The 25,444-nt window shown below is 35.8% G+C and overlaps 1 protein-coding gene and 1 non-coding gene across 2 annotated transcripts in view; both read right to left on the reverse strand.

The window, feature by feature from the left end:
* RGS22 (regulator of G protein signaling 22) overlaps window positions 1-25,444 on the reverse strand; it is a 218,399-nt gene that overhangs the window by 85,645 nt on the left and 107,310 nt on the right. The window contains exons 14-20 of the mRNA XM_007457172.1: window positions 22,428-22,622; window positions 15,092-15,184; window positions 13,140-13,312; window positions 12,043-12,205; window positions 9,168-9,326; window positions 7,087-7,155; window positions 4,201-4,362 (exon numbers count right to left, since the gene is read on the reverse strand). Of these exons, the coding sequence (XP_007457234.1) occupies window positions 4,201-4,362; window positions 7,087-7,155; window positions 9,168-9,326; window positions 12,043-12,205; window positions 13,140-13,312; window positions 15,092-15,184; window positions 22,428-22,622 (1,014 nt within the window). The remainder of the gene's footprint in view (window positions 1-4,200; window positions 4,363-7,086; window positions 7,156-9,167; window positions 9,327-12,042; window positions 12,206-13,139; window positions 13,313-15,091; window positions 15,185-22,427; window positions 22,623-25,444) is intronic.
* On the reverse strand, window positions 5,255-5,327 carry TRNAE-UUC (transfer RNA glutamic acid (anticodon UUC)). Its single transcript has one exon. It is a non-coding gene; the product is annotated as a tRNA-Glu (tRNA).

The following is a 25,444-nucleotide window of genomic DNA, read 5'->3' on the forward strand; positions in this document are numbered from 1 at the left end:
AGCATGAAAAACGTTTTTCTAATCTGAGACAGTTCATAAGTGGTAATGATAAAGGTATACACAGGGCCCTAGGAGAGCACTGAGAAGAGGCACCTATTCAACTTACTGGTGGATGCAAAAGCTTCTTCTACCATAACTGCTTCTACAGCAAGGTGATTTAGGCTCAGAAAGGCTATAGCGACACAAGCGGGAATGCTGGTGGTTACAGGTGTACTATTATGCATCTCTTAGGATCTATATTTTTTCAGATAACCTATTAACATATTTATAGCTAAAGAATTTAAAAATAGTAATTGTACATTAAAAAGACCCAGTTTTATGTCACAGATGTAAGGCTATCACTTTTTAAAATAAAGAGGTAGCTTAGCTTGAATTATGACATTTTTTATCAAAGACATTGTTCTCTAAATCACTAGAAAGCACACAAATTTGGAAACTTGTAATTCTAGGCCAGAAATAAGCCAACATTTATTAAGTAGTTACTGTATGATAGGCATTGTAATAACTATCTTACGGACAGTATTAAAGAAAGAAAATTTCTAGAGCTTGCCATATAAAACTTTACATATATAAATTTGGCATAAGTTATATGTGAAAAATCTTGATATAAATGTTACACTGAGATAACAGCATTTTTTACTCAATTTAGTATTCCCTCTGAAAATGCCTATTTATAACATATATGTTTAGTATGTTACCAAAAATTAAATTTTTTGCCATTACTAGGGAAATGATCATATATTTGGTGAGCCTGGCTTATTATTATGGAATATAAGGATTATGAAATAAAAACAAATTTGTGAAATTATACAGTTTTAATTTTAAGAGTAAAGAGATAGAATTTAGATAGAATGAGGATTGGTATTTTTTCTAGTTGTTCTGCCCTACTATACCTTTAGCCGAGTTCACTTTTACCTATCGTTAAGGCCTATGTGTTAAGCACATAGCTGCCATTGAACAACGTGGGGGTTAGGGGCACCAGCCCTGCCTTGCAGTTGGAAATCCATGTATAACTTTACAGTTGGCCATCTGCATCTGTGGTTCCACATCCTTGGGTTCAACCAACAGTGGATTGTGAAGTACTGTAGTCTGAATTTATTGAAAAAAATTCAGAAATAAGCGGACCTTGCAGTTCAAACCTATGTTGTTCAAGGTTCAACTGTACTGTCCTCTAGTAAACTCTCTGTGTCTCCCTCAGTCCAGGAGATGGCCATCTTAGGTACTTCCATTTTACCCTGTGCTTCTCCCACCACTACACTAATCACACTCTTGTAATCACCTTGCCTATCACTTGTCTGTCCCTCCCCTAACACTGTAATCCCTGACAGAAAAGACTGTTTTGATCACAGTTGATCCTCAGGATTTAGCCTGGCCCTCGATAGGTGCTGAAAAAGTATTTCTTGGATGTATATTTCCTTCACGTCTCTTCTCTATGGGGACGGACACACACACACACACACACACACACACACACACTTTATATTAAATCATACTGCTTTCTAGTAGCTAGGTTTTAAAAAAATCAATAAAATGAATACCTTTTTTCATTGATAAATATAATTTTTATCAAAAAATTATAGCGTAATTTTTAATGGCTGCAGAGTATTCTACTGTATAGATGTATCATAATTAAAATAACCAATGTCCTGTTGTTGTACATCAGGGTTCTTTCCAATTTTTCACAATTCAGAATAATGTTTGATTAAGATCACTGTACCCATCTCTTTACGTATTACTACAATCATCACTGGGAGGGAGCATAACTTAGTGATTAAGGGCACAAGCTTTAGCAATAGAATGTCTTGGTTCAAATTCCAGCTCTACTACTTAATTAGCTGTATGATGTCAAGTTTCTTAACTTCTCTGTGCCTTAGCTTCTTCATCTGTAAAATGGTGAGAATTAACAGCTTTGACCTAGGATTCTTATAAAGAATAAAGTCGTTATTACATGAAAAGCATTAAGGTAATATCTGACAGGTGTAAACACTTAATATGAGTAAGCCACATAAAAGTGAGCAGAGTAAGACTTGCTAGGTGGAATGCTTTCCCCCTGGCAAACTTCTTCAAGACCCATTTCAAGTATCATCACTTCTTATTTATTTATTTTTTAATTAATTTAGTTATTTATTTATTTTTGGCTGTTTGGGTCTTCATTGCTGCGCATGGGCTTTCTCTAGTTGCAGCAAGCAGGGGCTACTCTTTGTTGCAGTGCGCGGGCTTCTCACTGTGGTGGCTTCTCTTGTTGCGGAGCACGGGCTCTAGGCACGTGAGCTTTAGTAGTTGTGGCACATGGGCTCAGCAGTTGTGGCTCACGGGCTCTAGAGTGCAGGCTCAGTAGTTGTGGTGCACGGGCTTAGCTGCTCTGCGGCATGTGGGATCTTCCCGGACCAGGGTTCGGGCCCATTTCCCCTGCATTGGCAGGCGGATTCTTAACCACTGCGCCACCAGGAAAGTCCCACTTCTTTTTTTTTAAATTTTTGTTGGAGTATAGTTGATTTACAATGTTGTGTTACTTTCTGCTGTACAGCGAAGTGAATCAGTTATACATATACACATAACCACTCTTTTTCAGATTCTTTTCCCATATAGGTCATTACAGAGTATTGAGTAGAGTTCCCTATACGTAAAGTCACTTCTGTTGAGACCTCCCTGAGCTACCACCCTCCCTGAATCATTTTCCCCTCTGTGCCCAAATTATAACTAGTTAGAACAGGGATCATAATCAATGTTATTTCATGATATTTTGTTTTCATGGATGATTCCCTCCTCGAAGGAGGGCAGTGTATTTTATCCATTTTTTTATTCCTACAATCTAGCATAACAGTTGGCACATCAGTGATTTAGTAAATGCTTACTGAATAAACAAATTCACCCTTAAAGCATGATTTTTAAAAGCTACCTAGTATTATATGTCCTCCGTTCTATACCACAGAAAAGATATTTAAATGAAGACCAAGGGCAGCCTTGAAGGAGAAACAGTCACAAAGTTAAGGGCTGACTATGTATGAGTCTATGTTTTCTTAAATGCTTATTTTGCACAGTTTATCTCATTACCTCTTATCCTAGCAGGGTTGGACTTACTCATGTTCATTTTAGCTTAAAGACTGTTCTGCTCACTCATAATAATTTCCTGTTATGGAAAACAGACTCTACCTCCTTTTTAATTTTCAAAACAATTATCTTAGTATTATTTATCTTGTGATAGATTAAAAAAAAACTTATCTCTAAATACTTTTTTTTTTTTTCCTGAGGAAATTTCTATGTTGACAAAGGTACAAAAACTGGTGATAACAGAAAAGGGTAGAAAACAGTTTCATGGAATGCTGGAGAAAGTCTGGAAGTAAGATTGTATTGAGCAACGACTAACTATATAGAATAAATATGCTGCACAGTATTAGTACTGCATAATATTATACATACATAGATTATAGGCCAATTGAAAGCATTATCCTCTTAAATTCCAGCTTTAGTTTTACTCCCTACTTTTATAATGGGATTAAATAGGCTGCTTGCAAGGAAATGAGCCTGCTAACCCTGGGAGCAAGGATGCCTACTCTTAGGTATTTCTAGACAACATTCCTGTATTCAAGTCTAGATTACATAACCTAGGAAGTCCTTTCCTCCTCTTCAATGCACAGATTGTATATGATTCCATCAAACACTTAAACATGACAATAAAATGCTTTTGCACCTAATAACTTGTTCTTTCACTTATTTATTTTAAGAATTTGGCCATTCTAATAGTAAAGCCTCTCTCATCTCTGTTGGTTTATTTATCTGTAATCCACTATCTTTTATTACTATTGCTGCAAATATGGTTAGGAGGAATTCTTGTAAACAGGTCTTGGTTAAAGTACTGAATATGAATATCTTCAGCAAAAATGTGTATAGTACATTTATAGATAAGCAATATGCAAAAATACAGTTAAAACTTTTCAGGAAGATTCTCATTAGATCATAATATACGTGAAACCTTGAAAAACCTAATACTATCATTTCAAGGCTAACTCTTACTTTTCACTGTATAATAATAAATGTGTCTAACACAGAACAATAGATACCTCAATATTTACACATTGGTATGAAAACATCGAAGTTGGGATATCTTATACAAATCTTGTCCAGAAAGTTAGGAAACTGATACGTTAATGCATCTCCTCCTTAAAAAGAGATGGTTTTCTTCAGCTTCAAATACAATACCTTATACTTTTGTACTTCTTGCCAAAAGAGCACCCCATTTTCCAATAAATCTCCTTTTAGAGCCACAAACTGTTGAAACTGTCTTGCAGTAATTGGATTCAATAATGCTTTACGGAAAGCAATGATTTCACAAGATGACGATATCCACTTACTCTCCACAGGCTGTCCAAATCAGAGAATACAGAAAATTAGCTGTGTTCTAAAAGTTAATAATAAAGTCATTTATTAGGCTAAAAATTACCAACTTCTATCTCCTTTATTTTTGGCTGTTGAAATTTACGGCATGGATAAATAGAATTTGGCAGCTTTCCCCCTCTGTTCTCCCTTTTGCCTCCTTTGTATTCTTATGGCATCAGTTTTTTAAGAGATGGAGAGAAAAAGAAATGATTGAATGACTTAGAACATATGAGTACATTAAGAATGTTAACAATCATTACAGTTTGGGACTATGGTGAAAAACTACACTTTGGGGCTTCCCTGGTGGCGCAGTGGTTGAGAGTCCGCCTGTCAATGCAGGGGGCACGGGTTCGTGCCCCGGTCCGGGAGGATCCCACATGCCGCGGAGCGGCTGGGCCCGTGAGCCATGGCCGCTGAGCCTGCACGTCCAAAGCCTGTGCTCCACAACGGGAGAGGCCACAGCAGTGAGAGGCCCGCGTACCGCAAAAAAACAAACAAACAAACAAAAAACTACACTTTGGTGTACAGTATGAGTTCTGTGCTTAAACAGAACAAAGTAATCATAATGTTATAATTATACATTATTATTTTATAATTATATATGTTATATGTTATACATTAATATATAATTTTCCTGCCTTTTAAAAAGTAAAAACAGTTGAACATTTAAGATATTTTTCAAAAATTTTAGAAAAAATTATCTTATTAATCTTATTATTTATTATTGGATAATTATTATTGGATAATTATTAATTATCCAATTAATCTTATTAATTTAAATAGGAAATTTACTGTGTAGCTTCACTATAATTCTATCCTAGAAAGATCATGGTGGGTTTTTTTTTTTGGCCACGCTGTGCTGCTTGTGGGATTTTAGTTTCCTGACCAGGGATCGAACCTGGGCCACAGCAGTGAAAGTGCTGAGTCCTAACCACTGGACCGCCACAGAATTCCCGAAAGATCATGTTTTTAGGCGAGACATCTTTATATTATTTTAATAATAAATTACTATTAATAATTAATAACCGGAGGAAATAATTATCAGTGCATATTTTTAATAATAAACTTTCTCTGACCCAGGATTCACTTTACACAACAAAAAAACCACGTTGTTTTACTAATGCTTAAAGGTATTACTTATTTTATCTTCACAATTCTGAAGTATATGATGTCTACTTTTTTTACCTTGACCATTTTAGATCACATATTCATCCTCTTTTAGCCTCTCAGATTTAAAAAAATAATAGATTTCATTAAATTTACTGAATAGATTTTTTTTTCACTTGATAAATTTATTGAAGTGCCCCAAATCTGAGTTTAGCTTACAACCATGCAAGGAAGCATCACTCTAAAGGCAATATTTTAGATGAACTTAGGAATTATAGTAACAATCAATGATATATATCCATTGCACACGATAAATATCCATTACTGACAATGCATAAAATAAGTTTCTTGAAACAAATCATATGTGACCAACAATATAAGTGTTTTAAGAGAGCTATGTAAAAAGTCTATGGGAATGCAAAGGAAGGAGTAACTAATTCTGCCTGGAGGAGTAAGAGCTTTACAGAGAAGGGCTTTGAGGATGATATCTGAGTTGGAAACTGAAAAGCGAAGGCAACTCCAGGCACTCTAGATGAATGGTGGTGCCTTTACCCCAGATAAAGTGAATAGATGTCCATCACTATTTTAGCGAGGCACATGTGGTGTTCCAAGGACAAAGAGTTAAGACCATCACCAGATGGTCCATATTAAAATTATAGCCCTATAAATAGGAAAAACTATGTATTAGACTGGGATGTTTATTTAAAACCCACTCAACAAATAATGTTTTAAGACCTGTTTCTTAAGATACTAAAACTTAGTAATTTAACTAAAACCTGTAATTTAACTAAACAGAAAATAATATATAATGTATGATAATATGACATATAAGCCCATTCTATTTAGCATTTTTTAAAAATACATAGCAAAGGACAAATATAAGAACAGTTTGTTTCCTTTCAAGAGGAAAATACAGGAAAAAAGCATCCTAACAGATACATACACTCCTCTAACAGTCGAACAGATTTTTATCTTTGTTAGGTTGTAGGGGGTCACCTGGGTCTAGTTTGACATTTTATCAAGACCTATACAAGGACGAATACACATACATTTGTAGGCTAAAAAAGAAGACTGTGTTTATCATGCTTGTTAAGAAGCAAAATAGGCACTTTCGAGGAAGGTATCATATTGTAGTGGTTTAAATAATCACCAAAATGATAGCTATCTTAATTCTTTTAAAGTTAAAATGTAATTCTAAATAAAGAGGATAATGTAAGATAATTTAAGTTGCTGATTCTGCTGCATACTCCCCATTCTTTTTGTGTAAACCACTCCCAATAATAAATATAAACTACCATATGCTGGAATGAGCAGCCTGTCTCAATAAATCCATCACAAGCAAAACAACTGAAAATACACATTTAAAGTCCAATCACACACTTCTAGGGTTGAGCAGGCTAAGGGACTCTTTAAGAAGAGGGCTCTAGTAGAATCACACTTTCTTGCAGATTCCATCAGCCAGTTAAGAACAGTGTCAGCATCTGGTGGCTTAGAAAAAAGCATTATCTACAATGAGGGTCTCTGTACAAGAAGAGGAAGAAAAACAATACTTTGACAGTGGAACTTACAAGAGGAAGAACATAACAAACAAATATTACTTGCCTTCCAGACTCCAATTTTCCTTTCATGCTTCTGTAGTAAAAGCTCTTCAGCTATGTCTCTCACCTGCACCTAGAAGCAAACCAATGATTTTATCCGAGTTATTCAGAATGTCTACGGTATTGAAATCATTTACTGATTTAACAGCTTTAAAAAATGAGGTGAAGATCAGTGTGAATAAGAGAAAGAACAGGAGAAAGAGGATAAGACTTAGAAATGGAAGCCCTGTCCATGTCCCCGGGCAAGTCACTCAAATTCTCTTAACAGTCTTCTCATCTGCAAAATGGAGACAATAATACCTGAGTGTATTGCCCCAAAGGTAGACAACAGTTTCACTTGGGCCCCATAGAAACTGAAGCTGGAAGGATTATTAGAACTTCCCAAATTTTTGTGTATTCTCTAGCCATGACTAATTTTAGATGAGTACAAAAGTTACTCAACACAGGGAGGTAATACAGTAGATATTTCTTGAGGTTATTGCCTATTCACAATATTTTCCCTTTTGGGGGAACCACTCCTGCCAAATCTGTGCTATGTGACTCTACCTCCCTGTCTATAGAAGGTAGATCCAGGAGCTGACCCAGACAGACAGGGACTAGAATCACTGCTGCTGAGTCTTTTGGTAGTCACAGCCTGGAGAAAAGACCTGAGAATTCTTCTTGCTGGGTTCCCAGGGCTGTCCTGGCCCCTGGCCTTTGTAAAGCTTGGGTGTCAACTCTTCCCCTAAATGTGTGAGATGCTCCAGCATCATTTTATTAAAAATTCTTGATCTTCCTTCTCTTCTGTCTTTCGCTTAAGGTTGCCAGAATCAGTGGATGTTGCTGGCCACACACAGAATTGCTAAGTTAGGAAGGAGCTGTAAATTACAATACAATTATTGTGGTAAACATAGTGAGAAAACACGGTAAACAATATTAATGAGCCAAATATCTTTCTACTTGGCTTTGGATAGACAATTAGAGTTAGCCTGAAGAAAAGAAATGAGGAAATCTGAGTTGTCCCAAAGCTTACTTCCAGGAACTTTTTGCCTAAAACAAGTCAGGTCTTCTTCCTCATACTATAAGTTCTATGTTCCCAGCTGTATTGTGTTTTCCATAACTTAAGGTGTTAAGAAGACTAAGGATATTTCCAGATAAGTAAGACTCAAAGTGTTTGATAAACTAAATATGGAGGGCAGCTTTTTTACATTCTTCCTGATCAATACTAATGGCATGTGCTTTGCACACTGAAGTCCAAAATTACATGCTCTCTACTCCTTGTGTTCTTTTTGTTTGTCTGTTTTTAGGTGTGATAATGACATTTAAAATTATTGAAGCAATACATGCTTCTTATAAAATAAAAACTAAACAAAGCAAAACAGCAACAACAAAAACCCTACTTTACAAAGTAAAAATCCTTCACACTACCCATACCCATTCCCAGGAGGCAGATCTTTTCTTTCATCCTTGTTCATAAACATAAATATAGACAGAGAGAAGGAGAAAGAGAAAGGCATAAATAGACAGATATATAGATATAAGTACATATAACGGGATTATCTTCTATGTATTGTTCTGTATCCTGCTTGTTTCACTCAATAAATAACATCTTTCATTATCAGTATATGTGGAAATCTCATTTTTATAAGCTCATTTTATATGGAAAACTGCATAGTTTTCCATAGTATGGAATTCTTATAATTCATTTAACTATTCCCCTTTGTACATCCTTGCCCATTTATATGAAGACTCAATAATAATTGTAAAAAATAATAACTATATTAATAGACAGTATGTGTTTGCTGTGTACCAGGCACCATGCTAAGAAACTACACATGTATCATTTCGTTTCCTCTTCATAACAATCTTATGAAGCTATTACTCTTATTAACTCCATTTCTTTTCCAAATGAGAAAACTAAGGTTATAAAACTTATTGTTGTACAATTAATATGTGGCAGTGTTGAGATTAAAACTTGGGAAGTCTGATTTCCTGCTCTTAACCACTATGCCATAGAAGTACAATGGCTGAGTCAACAGCCTTTCACATTTGAGGCTTTGAGAGGTACTGTCAGTTGCTATCCCAAGATTATACGAATTTACATACCTTTATCTTTTGACGTGCTGCAAACTGTTCACTTGCAAGAAACAACGGCAACCACACATTTTCTAGCCTATTCAGGACATGCTTCTGAATTTCAGTTAGGACAGCTGCATCAAGCTGCTCATGGAGAATCTTTCCCCAGCCACCACTTAAATGCATTATCTAAGAAAATAAAAATGAAACAGAAACAACAAACTTCTGTTTAGGTAAAGAAATGCTAATAGTCATTAATTTATTCATTCACCCCAAGACTATTTGCTGAGCACCCGATAGATGCCAGAATTTTCATTTTCTGTAAAATAACTTCTGGCTTTACTGTGTACAGTAAAGACAGATAACTCCCCTAACATCAAACAGAGAATTGTGGTTTATGTGATGGTTGTTTTAGATGTATGATTTTGCTTATGATAATATATTTCAAAGAACACAGATATTTCTATCCTGTGTGACAACTGCAGTGCCATTTTTTTCTCCATGGCTTCAGTTTCTTCAACTGTAAAATAAGGGCATTAGACTTTTAGTTTTCTAAGGTCTCTTCTAGGTCTAATATTCTATGAATCTCTGATTCTACTCAAATGGACTTATTTGAGAAGGCATTTTCTTTTGAGTCTGAAAAAAATAAGGCATTAATTAGTTAAGAGACAACCTTGACTCAGACGTTATAAATATGCATATTACCAATAAACACTGGGTTGGAGATGGTGGAATGATGGTGGTGGTAGCAATGTAGGGCTGTTCCAACAACTTCAAAGAAGAAAACAGAGATAGCAGGAAGTAGAAAAAGGCCAGGTTATACAGACAATAGTCTCTGACTTGCACAGGTAGCCCTTTTAATAAGACAATTTCTCTATGGCCAAAATCTTCCTTCTATATAATTACTGGCTTCCACGATACTAATGGCCATAAAAATTAATTAATTAAAAAACAATACTAATGGCCAATTCCTACTATAAATCATCCTGTTTCTGTGTATATACCATTCAAAATTGGTGAGTTTTCTGTACACAGAAAAAAATTGGACTCCTCATTGGAGTCTTAGCTCTCCTTTGATTAATAAGATGAACTTAATCCTAATAATAATATTGTTTTATATAAAAAAAGAGAAACTGTCTTAGCCATCCTTTAATAATATTAATCAACTAATATTAACAATAATACAGTTTCTGTATAAAAATAAGAAGAAAAGAGAATAAGAGAAAAGACTACTTTGCTAATCAAACTGCAAATTGCCCACACAACTAGGATTAGAACTAGCATGGTCTGTATAAAACATAAGGCGATGCAGAAATCCGTAAGTATAAAATAGGTAAATAAAAATAAAAGTGAAGACAAAGATGAGGAAGAAGGGTCATTTGGAAAACTCCTCTGTAGTAAGCACAATCATTTGCTATGACAGCAATGGGTGACTTTTTCCACTGAATTTTTAATTCTCAGCAAGTTTTACTATGGAAGGTTCACACAGTAGCATCAGATACCATGAAACCTCACACAATGTAGCACAAGCCAAATAGAAAACAAATGCTTTCCATGTGTTTATTTCATACTTATGCTTATTGAGATACTCCCAGCCACTTTTGCTAATACATCCCAGATTTGTATCTCAGGGAACTAATGGCAAGACATTTTTGTTAAAGTTGCTTAATTCTAGAATTTCTTCTCCCTCTTACTCCCAAGGACTTTTGTTTATTCCCCCCCCCCAAAGATCTAGATTTTTAATTTGGTATGCCCTACTTGTGAACAGCTCTGAATTTTTCTTTAATTTACTGAATCAATCTGAGATTCGTATTTTACAAATGTATGCCATCAGGGTACGCATCCTTTTAAACTACGAAAATAAAGAACTCAAATGCTACACATTTGATCTAGCAAACTTCTAGTATTAGCAAACTTCAGGTTAAATAAATTATAACACTTAATTTTATATTTCAAAGGCATTAAAATTGAGCCATATCTCATGTGATCAATTACATGAATACTCAAAACCACTGCTGAATCCCAATCTCACATTTTTGCTGTAAATAATGACACCGTCTAGTTATTAATAAGTTGTGATTAAAGCCATATGATCTTGGCTCAACAAAATGGAAAATCTATGTTCCTGGTCAATAAAAATTGTTTTGGGAGACAGTACAATGGCAAACAGGATTTTTCAAAAATCAGTTATGTCTGGAGTAATTTCAGGTAAGAGAAGAACAGAAAAGAGGGAGAGATGGGGCTTAATGGCTGATAATGGCTGTTTTTCTGCTTTTGAAAGGTGCAAGGACTTTGTCCTCCTTGTTTACCACTTATCCTGAGCACCTAGAACAGCATCTGGCATACCACAGGCACCCATATTTGCTGAATGAATGGGTGAATGGATGAATGAAAGTTACTTTTATTCCATAGATTACTTTAAAAATAACACAGTTTTAATAATATATAATACTTGAGTGAATTTTAAGGCATCTGTAGAGGGACTTCCCTGGTGGTCCAGTGGTTAAGACTCCACGCTCCCAATGAAAGGGGCCAGGGTTCGACCCCTGGTCAGGGAACTACAGCCCACATACTGCAACTAAGAGTTTGCATGGCTCAACTAAAGATCCCACATGCCGCAAGTAAAGACCCCGCATGCTGCAACTGAGACCTGGTGCAGCCAAATAAATAAATAAATGAATGAATAAATAGATTTTTTAAATAAGTAAATAAAGGAAAGCAGCCTTTATTTAAAAAATGACATTTGTAGATAATTATGAATACCTGAAAAAAAAGATATTAAAAGTATCTAACATATAAGTCATAAAAGCAAAAGAAAAAAAGAAGACGTTCAGATTGTTGGCAAAAAGAAATAAATTACTAGTTTTCATACTTAAATGTAGAAAATATGTCTCCATGTTGATACCTGGTCCTGTTGATATAGAGAAGCTGGACTGTTGGGTCCAAAGAAATATTTTTTATTAAGGTACTTGTTTTTAATGTACATAGATTTTTCCTCCCTTTGTTTTCGATCTCTGTAAGTTATTCTTCGGAACTGTTCAATGTCTGTCCAGCACATAAGGTCCATGCTAAAACGAAAAAGTACAGCCCTTCTTATTTATTTCTTTCAATTCTATTAAACACCAAACAAGTTGCTGTTTTGACAGAATTTAGAAAGTGCTGTATTGAGCAGTTAGCACAACCGATTAGACCACGGAACTAATGAGTACGATATTATTAATATTATTATTAATATTGTTTTATCCTGGCTAAATATATGAATGAATACAAGGAGTGCTGGGATCAGAGAAGAATCTACCACCATACTGCTAGGGTGGGTCTCAGAGTTCTTCCATTAATGATGAACTAGTATTATCAATTTCAAATATGGAAAAATTTCCACCTATTGCATGTCTATTTGGCAACCTGCTAAATTTAGAATAATTAACATCACAAAGGGGAACTATATACATGAAATTTGGCTCCCAGGTCTAACCAGTTTTTGTTAACTTGGGAGAAAATTATTGGAAAAACTATGATTAATACTTCAGTTTATATTAGATAAATGTGTCATAAGGTACCAAGATTCTATGCAAAACTATAATGTTTCATTTATGTATTAATTAATGAAAATCACAAAATAGTAATTTCAATAGCTTAGCGAAATATAAAAGAGAAACTTCTCAGAGTCATTAGAGCACCTGTTTAGAAAAATGCAAAAGAAAGAAACATCAGAATAGGCAAAAATAAAACATACTGGTATTTTAATTTAGCCAATGGTAAAAGTATCAACAAATATTGTTTGACCACTTAAAATAACATTTTGGAGGCTGTTATTATCAAAATGCAATTCCCAACAAAAAGTTATCCATACAGGTTTCATTAATCTTTACTGAAATGGGTAAAATCTAGCACCAAACCATTTTTATCATATGTTGAATCAAAACAAGTATCTTAAAGAAATAACAGTTTAGAAAAATATTTTAAGAGAGAAATACATTTTAAAATGGTTATGTTCCTTACCTTGAAGAATGAGCCTCAAGAAACTGATGGAAATGTTCAAACTCCAGTTTGTTGTTAAGCAGATCATTAAAATTAAAATGCCTATATTCTGCAGGAACATTATTCCAGTATTCTGTTCGTTTAGAGATATGAGGAAGTGGTGAAATACCAGGTCCAATTTCACAAGTAGTGTCCTAGTGAAATAACACTTTTCATAAAAATCTCTTAAATACAACAAATTATTTTCCAGATTTAAAGAGAAACTGAAATAAAAATTAACTATTAGGCCAATGGCATTTATCAGTCCAATGGTAGAACTGGGTAAAGAATCTAGAATCTGGTTCTAACTCACATCAAATTCTGTTCTGTTCCTTTCCATTCCATTCCCTTCTTTTCAGGAACATTAGTAAGTATTTACTATACACTTGCTTATAAAATATTAATTTTATTATTTTTGTTGGTACAGAAGTAATATGTCTTTTGTAATAAAAAGAAAACAAAAAGCATACATTGTACTACCATTCAAAGATAACCACCACAAACATTTTTATGTGTATCCTTTTAGTCTTTTTTGTACACACATGTAGTTTATTAGAAATGGAAATAGGACTACACAACCATGTATGGTTTTTGGTTCTTTTTCTTAATGATATATCATGAACATAAAACATTAGTTTGTCTATAACAGTTTTTTATGTTATAGAGTAATAAAAGATACTTTAGATGTAATCTCCTTCATATAACAGTTAATTGTTAGGTATTTTTAATACCTCTGATGTTTTGCAAACAGTTTACAAGTCCTTCAGGGTAAAGAGCTAGAGAGGCTTATTCTTCAGAAATTCCTCCTATGTAACCCCCTATATAATTAATTCACCTCCCTATTTGTTTTTGAAAAGCATCAGACCATGAGATAAACTACCTATATTTAAAAAATCTATTTTTGATAGGTATAAGTATTATGAATACTATTATAAATTAAAAAAAATTTAAAGATACTTTATGAATTTTTATGTATCCTTTCCAGGTATTAATTAATAGAATTTCAAATAAAGAATTTCCGTGTTTATAAGGCAATAACATGAAGGTTGCATTTAAAAAATAGCTTTACTGTTTGTATAAAACTTTATTGCAAAAGAATAAAGATTTCAGATAGGTACAAAGTAGAAAATTAAAAAGTCACCTGAAACCTTAACACTCAGAGATAACTATTTTTAATATTTTGATGAACATTTCTCCAGATAGCCCTCTTTGCATATATGTATACACCTAGGAATGCATGTATAATTTTAGGTGAATAGGATTACCCAATACCAGTGTTTTTGTTCCCCACATTTTTACAAAATGATATGTCGGGGGCATTTTCCATGTCAATAAATACGAATCTAAACTGTCATTTCTATGTAGATACACACATTTAATCTTATGGCCTTATGGATCTATCATGGTTTACTTAGCCAATCACAAATTTGCGAATAGCACTTTAATATCCTAGTCAATCCTATGATATTTTTATTGACTCTGTTAAAGCCTTTCCATATTTTTTCTTTATTATTTTGCTTACTGCTGTCACACAACACTTCCTTTTCTGTTTGGAAAACTCAATTTAATTCTTTTGTCACTTGACAACAAATAGCGCTGCTGCCATACAGAAAATAACCAGTAACATCCAAAGGAAGATAATGTGGCTTGACGGCTCTTAGCTAAGGCAAACGTGTATCTTGGCTCCCTATGCTACTTCATCTGCTTTATTTTTCTGGCTTTGTTGTTAAATGTGTCAAAAAATGTGATACCTGTCAAATGCAGCATGTTGGGCAAAGAAGCAGCAGAAAATGAAACTGCCTGACCCCTACTTTATCAATACATGATTTCCTCAATATATGATTCCTACTCCCCCCCCCGCTCCCCCACAATATATGCAGTGATAATCTTTTCTAGGTTAAAATCTTTGTTTTTCTAAGTAGAGAGTTTCTCACCTTAGCCTTCTTGGAAACTGTCTCTTTGTGCAAAGCCTGTAGCTTTCTGAAGTACGTGGAATTTAGCTGTCGAGTTTCCTCCACCAGCTCCACCTATAATAACACAATAATAAAGTTTGTAACATCAAAAGAATGTGCATTATGAAAAAGTGGGGAAAGAATGCACAATTTGCCAATAACAGTGGGCTAAAAAACAAATACACTTGCCAATAAAGTAAGTTAGCTTGGAGGCAGAAGCAGGAAGACCCACATAGTGAAAAACATTAGCTACAGGGCTTCCCTGGTGGCGTGGTGGTTGAGTCCGCCTGCCGGTGCAGGAGACATGGGATTGTGGCCCGGTCCAGGAAGATCCCACATGCCGCGGAGCGGCTAGGCCCGTGAGCCATGGCCGCTGAGCCCGCGCGTCTGGAGCCTGTGCTCTGCAATGGGAGAGGCCACAATGGTGAGAGGCCGGCATACCGCAAAAAACAAACAAACAAAGAAAACATTAGCTACAATTGCTTTAGGTGCAAGGTTAGGTTGTTTTCTTGAGATGTTTCCTGTTTCTTAAGGTAGGATTGTATGCTATAAACTTCCCTCTTAGAACTGCTTTTGCTGCATCCCGTAGGTTTTGGGTCATCATGTTTGCATTGTCATTTATTTCTAGGTATTTTTTGATTTCCTCTGTGATTTCTTCAGCGATCTCTTGGTTATTAAGTAGTGTATTGTTTAGCCTCCATGTGTTTGTATTTTTTACATATCTTTTCCTGTAATTGATATCTAGTCTCATAGCGTTGTGGTCGGAAAAGATACTTGATACAATTTCAATTTTCTTAAATTTACCAACGCTTGACTTGTGACCCAAGATACGATCTATCCTGGAGAATGTTCCATGAGCACTTGAGAAAAATGTGTATTCTGTTGTTTTTGGATGGAAGGTCCTATAAACATCAATTAAGTCCATCTTGCTTAATGTATCATTTAAAGCTTATGTTTCCTTATTTATTTTCATTTCAGATGATCTGTCCATTGGTGAAATTGGGGTGTTAAATTCCCCTACTATGATTGTGTTACTGTCAATTTCCCCTTTTGTGCTTGTTAGTATTTGCCTTATGTATTGAGATGCTCCTATGTTGGGTGCATAAATATTTACAATTGTTATACCTTCTTCTTGGATCGATCCCTTCATCATTATGTAGTGTCCTTCTTTGTCTCTTGTAATAGTCTTTATTTTAAAGTCTACTTTGTCTATATGAGAATTGCTACTCCAGCTTTCTTTTGATTTCCATTGGCATGGAATATCATTTTCCATCCCCTCACTTTCAGTCGGTATGTGTCCCTAGGTCTGAAGTGGGTCTCTTGTAGACAGCATACATACAGGTCTTCTTTTTGCATCCATTCAGCCAATCTGTGTCTTTTGGTGGGAGCATTTAATCCATTTACTTTTTTTTTTTATTGCGGTACGCGGGCCTCTCATTGTTGTGGCCTCTACCGTTGCGGAGCACAGGCTCCAGGCGCGCAGGCTCAGCAGCCATGGCTCACAGGCCTAGCCGCTCTGCGGCATGTGGGATCTTCCCGGACCGGGGCACGAACCCGTGTCCCCCATATCGGCAGGCAGACTCCCAACCACTGCACCACCAGGGAAGCACAATCCATTTACGTTTAAGGTAATTATCGATATGTATGTTCCTATTCCCATTTTCTTAATTGTTTTGGGTTTGTTATTGTAGGTCTTTTCCTTCTCTTGTGTTTCTTGCCTAGGGAAGTTCCTTTAGCATTTGTTGTAAAGCTGGTTTCGTGGTACTGAGCAGAAGGAAAGAGATCATAGAGATCAGAAATAAATGAAAAAGAAATGAAGGAAACAATAGCAAAGATCAATAAAACTAAAAGCTGGTTCTTTGAGAAGATTGACAAAATTGATAAACCATTAGCCAGACCCATCAAGAAAAATGGGAGAAGACTCAAATCAATACAATTAGAAATGAAAAAGGAGAAGTAACAACTGACACTGCAGAAATACAAAAGATCATGAGAGATTACTACAAGCAACTATATTTCAATAAAATGGACAACCTGGAAGAAATGGACAAATTCTTAGAAATGCACAACCTGCTGAGACTGAACCAGGAAGAAACAGAAAATATGAACAGACCAATCACAAGGACTGAAATTGAAACTGTGATTCAAAATCTTCCAACAAACAAAAGCCCAGGACCAGATGGCTTCAAAAGGCAAATTCTATTAAACATTTAGAGAAGAGCTAACACCTACCCTTCTCAAACTCTTCTAAAATATAGCAGAGGGAGGAACACTCCCAAACTCATTCTATGAGGCCACCATCACCCTGATACCAAAACCAGACAAAGACATAACAAAGAAAGAAAACTACAGGCCAATATTACTGATGAACATAGATGGAAAAATCCTCAACAAAATACTAGCAAACAGAATCCAACAGCACATTAAGATCATACACCGTGATCAAGTGGGGTTTATTGCAGGAATTTCAATATACGCAAATCTATCAATGTGATTAACCATATTAACAAATTGAAGGAGAAAAACCATATGATCATCTCAATAGATGCAGAAAAAGCTTTCGACAAAATTCAACACCCATTTATGATAAAAACCCTCCAGAAAGTAGACATAGAGGGAACTTCCTCAACATAATAAAGGCCGTATATGACAAACCCACAGCCAACATCATCCTCAATGGTGAAAAACTGAAACCATTTCCTCTAAGATCAGGAACAAGACATGGTTGCCCACTCTCACCACTATTATTCAACAAAGTTTTGGAAGTTTTAGCCACAGCAATCAGAGAAGAAACAGAAATAAAAAGAATCCAAATTGGAAAATAAGAAGTAAAGCTGTCACTGCAGATGACATGATACTATACATAGAGAATCCTAAAGATGCTACCAGAAAACTACTAGAGCTAATCAATGAATTTTGGAAACTAGCAGGATACAAAATTAATGCACAGAAATCTCTGGCATTCCTATACACTAATGATGAAAAATCTGAAAGTGAAATTAAGAGAACACTACCATTTACCATGGCAACAAAAGGAATAAAATATCTAGGAAGAAACCTACCTAGGGAGACAAAAGACTTGTTTGCCGAAAATTATAAGACACCGATGAAAGAAATTAAAGATGATACAAATAGATGGAGAGATATACCATGTTCTTGGATTGGAAGAATCAACGTTGTGAAAATGACTATACTACACAAAGCAATCTACAGATTCAATGCAATCCCTAACAAACTACCACTGGCATTTTTCACAGAACTAGAACAAAAAATTTCACAATTTGTATGGAAACACAAAAGACCCCGAATAGCCAAAGCAATCTTGAGAATGAAAATTGGAGCTGGAGGAATCAGGCTCCCTGACTTCAGACTATACTACAAAGCTACAGTAATCAAGACACTATGGTACTGGCACAAAAACAGATATACAGATCAATGGAACAGGATAGAAAGGCCAGAGATAAACCCATGCATATATCGTCACCTTATCTTTGATAAAAGAGGCAAAAATATACAGTGGAGAAAAGACATCCTCTTCAATAAGTGGTGCTGGGAAAGCTGGACAGGTACATGTAAAAGTAGGAAATTAGAACACTCCCTAACACCATACACAAAAATAAACTCAAAATGGATTGAAGACCTAAATGTAAGGCCAGACACTATCAAACTTTTAGAGGAAAACATAGGCAGAACACTCTATGACATAAATTACAGCAAGATCCTTTTTGACCCACCTCCTAGAGAAATGGAAGAAAAAGAAAAACAAAAAACAAATGGGACCTAATGAAACTTAAAAGCTTTTGCACAGCAAAGGAAACCATAATCAAGACCAAAAGACAACCCTCAGAATGGGAGAAACTATTTGCAAACGAAGCAACTGACAAAGGATTAATCTCCAAAATTTACAAGCAGCTCATGCAGCTCAATAACAAAAACACAAAGAACCCAATTCAAAAATGGGCAGAAGACCTAAATAGACAATTCTCCAAAGAAGATAAACAGATTGCCAACACATATATGAAAGAATGCTCAACATCATTAATCATTAGAGAAATGCAAATCAAAACTACAATGAGATATCATCTCACACCAGTCAGAATAGCCATCAACAAAAAAATCTAGAAATAGAGCTTCCCTGGTGGCGTAGTGGTTGAGAGTCCGCCTGCTGATGCAGGGGACACGGGTTCGTGCCCCGGTCTGGGAAGATCCCACATGCCGCGGAGCAGCTAGGCCCGTGAGCCATGGCCGCTGAGCCTGCGCGCCTGGAGCCTGTGCTCTGCAACAGGAGAGGCCACAACAGTGAGAGGCCCGCGTACCACAAAGAAAAAAAAAACTAGAAACAATAAATGCTGGAGAGGGTGTGGAGAAAAGGGAACACTCTTGCACTGTTGGTGGGAATGTAAATTGATACAGCCACTATGCAGAACAATATGGAGGTCCCTTAAAAAACTAAAAATAGAACTACCATACAACCCAGCAATCCCACTACCGGGCATATCCCCTGAGAAAACCATAATTCAAAAAAGCGTCATGTACCAAAATGTTCATTGCAGCTCTATTTACAATAGCCAGGACATGGAAGCAACCTAAGTGTCCATCATCAGATGAATGGATAAAGAAGATGTGGCACATATATACAATGGTATATTACTCAGCCATAAAAAGAAATGAAATTGAGATATCTGTAGTAAGGTAGATGGACCTAGAGTCTGTCATACAGAGTGAAGTAAGTCAGAAAGAGAAAAACAAATACCGTATGCTAACAAATATATATGGAATCTAAGGAAAAAAAAATAGGTCATGAAGAACCTAGGGGTAAGACAGGAATAAAGACACAGACCTACTAGAGAATGAACTTGAGGATATGGGGAGGGGGAAGGGGAAGCTGTGACAAAGTGAGAGAGTGGCATGGACATATATACACTACCAAACGTAAAATAGCTAGCTAGTGGGAAGCAGCCGCATAGCACAGGGAGATAATCTGGGTGGTTTGGGACCACCTAGAGGGGTGGGATAGGGAGGGTGGGAGGGAGGGAGACGCAAGAGGGAAGAGATATGGGAACATATGTATATGTATAACTGATTCACTTTGTTATAAAGCAGAAACTAACACAACATTGTAAAGCAATTATACTCCAATAAATATGTTAACAAAACACAACAAAACAAAACATTCGCTACAGCAAAGTCAGGATTCAAATGTTAAAAAATGTATACATTTCTATGTAATGATATAATGCCACCAAAGATCATCCCTCCTTTCTGGACACCCCATGTGAACTAGGAGACAGTGCAAACATGTTGCGTGGATCACTTTTCCATCTTCTGTTCTTTATAACAGGATAATAGTCATGAAGATAGGCACCCTTAGCTTTAGGGACCAAATAATCCACAGCAGAACAAAAAAATGACTGGACTCTATTGTTATCAGTCTGTGAGCAAAGGTTTTATTGCCATAGCAAGAGAGGGGAGAGTCAATCATCAAAGTAAACCTCACAGTAGAACTAAGCCTTCAGAGTGTGTATTGCACTACTTCATACAGTCAGGAGAACAAGATCATTTTCCATTTCTCTATTGAGAAAGATCAGTTTAGCCGACTGAGAACTCCTGTATTTAATAATTAATTTTGGTTAAATCTTCTTGTTTATCCTTTTTGGGAAAGAGACTACATAATCCAGTCAGCTGGACTTTTAGAGAAGTCCTCTGGGCTGAACTTAAGAAGTTTACAGAATTAAGAGAAATTTATTTTTCCTCTTATTAAAAAGAGTGTATAATTTGTCCCAGGCATTTCATAAGAATCACTGCTAATGCTAAAACTTCTTGCTTTAGGGAAGTTAGGTATAATTCTGAATCTGTTTTGTCATCCTAGGACCATATCTTATATCCATTTTCCTCTATATCATATACTTTATTTAAAATCATGACTGGGGACTGCCCTGGCTGTCCAGTGCTTAGGACTCTGTGCTTTCACTGAGGAGGGCATGGGTTCGATCCCTGGTTGGGTAACTAAGGTCCCGCAAACTGCGAGTCGTGGCCAAAAAAAATTTAATTAGTTTAAAAAACAATAAAATCATGACTGGAGAGAATTTTTCTTTTCTTAAAAAAAATATTTATTTATTTATTTGGCTTCGTCAGGTCTTAGTTGTGGCACGCAGGATCTCTGCTGCCACATATGGGATCTTCACTGCGGCGTATGGGATCTTCATTGCAGCATGTGGGACCTTCACTGCGGCATGCAGGATCTAGTTCCCTGACAGGATCGAACCTGGGCCCCCTGCATTGGGAGCACGGTGTCTTAACCACTGGATCACCAGGGAAGTCCCTGGAGAGAATTTATTTTAAATTTCTTATAATATCCCAATTTTCCTAGTGTAAAATATGTATTTTTGTAGTAGAATTTTTCACAAAAAGAAATCAGGACTGAAAAATTCATTAGCTTGGTCAATGAATTTAGTAAGCCACAGGGTTGTGTTGGTCACTATCCATTAAGGTGTCTCTATCCGAGGTGCTTGGTATTAATTTCATCTTAATTACCTCACCCATCCTTTCTGCGAGAGGACATGGCCAAGAAGTTGTTCAGGAGATCTGAACGAGGAAGCACAGTACAGAGACAGCAGGGATCCACCGGAAATGACCTCATGTACAGGGTACATGCATTAACTTAATATTAAAAATACCCACAAATGGTTTTAAGTTGTGATTCAAAATCAACATTTAAAGAAATTTCCTCCACCCATCAATAAGAATAGTGAAAATATTCAAGCCCTGAGACTTAAAATGACCTCTTTTGGAATGAAAAACTGTGTTGACACTTTTATCAAATCAAGCAGTCTGACCTGATGAACATCTGAGGGTGCTTTAAGTCAGAGAATGTGCTTTCCACAGTAAATATGAAACGTTTATATTTTCCATGGGTGTAATATTTACTGTAATTCATCCAGAATAAAAATAAACGGCCTCCTTCCATTAATCAAAACTAAAGCCACTGCTGAGAAATGGCAAGAAGTGACAAAGCCAGTATATTATCATGGCATATTTTATTGGCTCACAGGAAACCAAAACTCAGATTTTTCTCTGCTGACATATTTGTAGACAGACTTAAAAATGACAACAATTTTAGCCTTTTGTTAGGACACAACAGGGAAACTGGCCAAAACTAAGTTAATAAATACTGTCCCTGCCCCAATCTTAACTCTGAGTCCCTGGCCCACATGAAATCTTTTCCAGCTTTTCTCTCTTGCGAGTTAACAATGTTGCCCATCATCAGTTTTGGAGTAAACCTGAATTGTTCACACACAATTCATCAGTGCCACAATACCTTTCTGTAAGCAACTTGGTCTGATTTTACCATCTTTGTCCAAGGCTCAAGGAGGAGGAGAAGGATGTATTCTTCTGCTGTGTCGAAAAGGTCTTCAAATGGTGGCTGCATTTTCATATAAGTTTCTTTTTTCTTTTCCTGTTGGAGTCCAATGTCAAGAGTGGCTGAAGGAGCAATGTATGTGGCAAAAAGATACTAAGGGAGAAGGGAGAGAAAGGAGAGGATATTAGAAGAAACCATAATGGTTAGTAGATTCCTCAGCAAAGCCATTTTTAAAAAGTTAAGAGAAGGCAAATAAGCTCAAGTGATTTTTTTTCTCGAAAAGATGTGTGAAACTACTTAAGACAAAGCAATGTGCTTATTCAAAACCTTTGCTTTTCATTTTCTTTTCCTATTTCTTTGTTGGTTATTAGTCAACTAGTCACTGGATCTTGTATAAGTGTACGTGATTTGGGTATTCTATTTTTTCTCAGATTACTACTATGTATTATGATGACTGATTCCAGGTTATACGTCTCCTTTCCTTATGTTCATGACATTTCTAACACATTTGTGTAACTTTCCAAAGTGGTCTGAAATGCCTTTTTGGGAAAAAGAGGCAAGAGTTCACCAGGGCTGAAAACTATCAGTCTAGAGACCCAACAGACTACCTCTACCCAACTGAGTTCCAGAGTTCTTAAATGTCTCCATCTGGTGTCCAATGTTGTGGAAGAAATACAAGAAGGAAATAAAAGTGAATGGAAAGATGTACATGGAACTTCTAGCTTCCTAGACAAAGCTGCATAAATGTCTATTCCATTCTACTCATTTGTCTTGTCTCTCAATAACAGCTATTTAAATCTGAGAAGCAATTTGATAACATTTAATTTTTAAAATGTTACATATTGGATATGTCATGCCTTGCACATCACATTTAAGTGAAGTTTTTGTTATTGTTTCATACTTAAAATTAATGAATTTTATGGCATGTAAATTAAACCTCAATAAAGCTGTTAAAAATAAAAATTAAAAGAAGAAAGACTATTGGTGATTTCTCCCAAAAGCGACACACTCCTTCCTCCGTTTTAAAGATTATCTGATCTCTATCGTAATTTTTCATTCATTCTGTTCTATTTACATCACTATATCAAAATAAATAGTTATCTAAAAAAAAGAATCTCTAATTAATTGCATTTTATTTCAATTTTATTTTTATACTTAGACTTTGGAACTGATAATGCCTAGATTCAACCCAGGCGATAAGATAGATAGGTAGACAGATAGAAAGATACTTGTACCAAATACCAAATAATAGTCTTATGTATCTTTTAAAAGTTTTAAAGGGTTCACATTAATTACATAAGCATTTACCATGTATCCACTACAGCTCAGACACTTGGATAGGTGCTATGTATGTAAAGATTAATGAATGCCTGCCCTGAAGGAGCCATTTGGTGTGACAAAGAGATGAAAAACCAGTGGTCACAACACAGTATGATAAGTACTACAATAAAGGTATGCATTGAAAATAAGATCTTCAATAATTGCCTTTCTTTTTAAGCTCACCTCCATTAATCACCTTTTAAACTTTACACTCAGATATGCATTTTCCTGTAATTCCCTAAACCTTGATGTTTGCCATTCTATACCATTGCACACATTGTTCCTTCAATCTTGTATATATGCCCTACCCCATGCACCTTGTCTGCCTCATAAACTCTGATTTATTCTTAAAAACCGATATGGATTTCTCCTCTTCTAGGAGCCCTTCATTCATACCCTCCTCCCAAGATCATGCTTTTTACCACTACACTTATCACACTATAATGCAATCATGTATTATGTGTCTTCTCTTCTAGAACAAGGATCTTGAGGGCAAATACTGCAGTTTAGTCCTCTCTGATTCTCCAACTCCTAAAAACTGTTTTGGTAGAGAGTAGATGTTATAAATGTTTATTGATTTGTACTGAATCCACAGAAAAGACTCAATTTTTGTCTGGGAATGGGGAAGGAAAAGGTTCAGAAACTCTTCCAAGAGAAAGATAAGCTTCTTCCTAGTCTTTAATCTGAATCTTTAAAGATGAGCTGGAGTAAGTCAGACAAGATAGGGGAGTTGATGAGAAGGACTGTCCAAGAAGAAGGATAACATGGCCCAAGGCATGGAGGCCTAAGGGGGTTTTATAACCTTATAGAGAGCGTCTAGGCCTCAAGTAGAGAACACTGGCTAAAGGAAAGAGGTAGAATAAGAGAGGAGGATATAAAGGGAGGAAGGCTCCAGAGCATGGATATGATCTGTTTTCCTTTGGTAAGGAATTTGAATTTTTACCTAAAGACATAAAATGGGAATCTCTGAGGAGTGACATCTTTAGATATGAATTTTAGAAATAAATCACTGTGGCATCATATGGGAAAAATGGTTTGAGTAGATCAAGATTTGAGGCAGTTTGGAAGTTATTTAATAGCCAGACAAAAAATTACAGGCCACCCTCATCTCCTGTTTGCTTTTTTGCAATAGTCTCCTAACTGGTCTTCTCAGGTTCTTCTTTGCTTCTTCATGGTCTTCTTTTTTTTAAACCACAGCAAACAGAGAAATTCTTTTGTGTATCACTCCTCCATTCAAACTCTCCAGTGACTTCCCACCTCACACAGAATAACAGCCAAAGTCCTTATAATTACCTATAATTGGAGTATTTGGACGTTTCTCAGCGCTGAGAGGACAAGGATTATAGGTCATGATCTGCCAGTAGGGAAGCCCCTATAAATACCATAGAGCAGGGGTGGACCTGATACAGACTCTTGCCTTGAGTCTTTAAAGGGTCCAAAGAAAATAACTGCTAACCTATAATTCTATACCTGGTTAAAAAAAAAAAAAAATACCCTTCTAAAATAAAAAGGAAATAAAGATGTCATAAGTCAATAAACAAAACCAGAATTCATCACCAGCAGACCTACACTAAATTAATTAATTAATTAAAGGGAGGCCCTAGACAAAAGCAGGATGGAATATAGAACAATATAAAGCATAAATATGTAGGGAA

This window comes from Lipotes vexillifer, unplaced genomic scaffold (genome assembly GCF_000442215.2).
Source record: "Lipotes vexillifer unplaced genomic scaffold, Lipotes_vexillifer_v1.1 scaffold376, whole genome shotgun sequence".
NCBI lineage: Eukaryota > Metazoa > Chordata > Mammalia > Artiodactyla > Lipotidae > Lipotes > Lipotes vexillifer.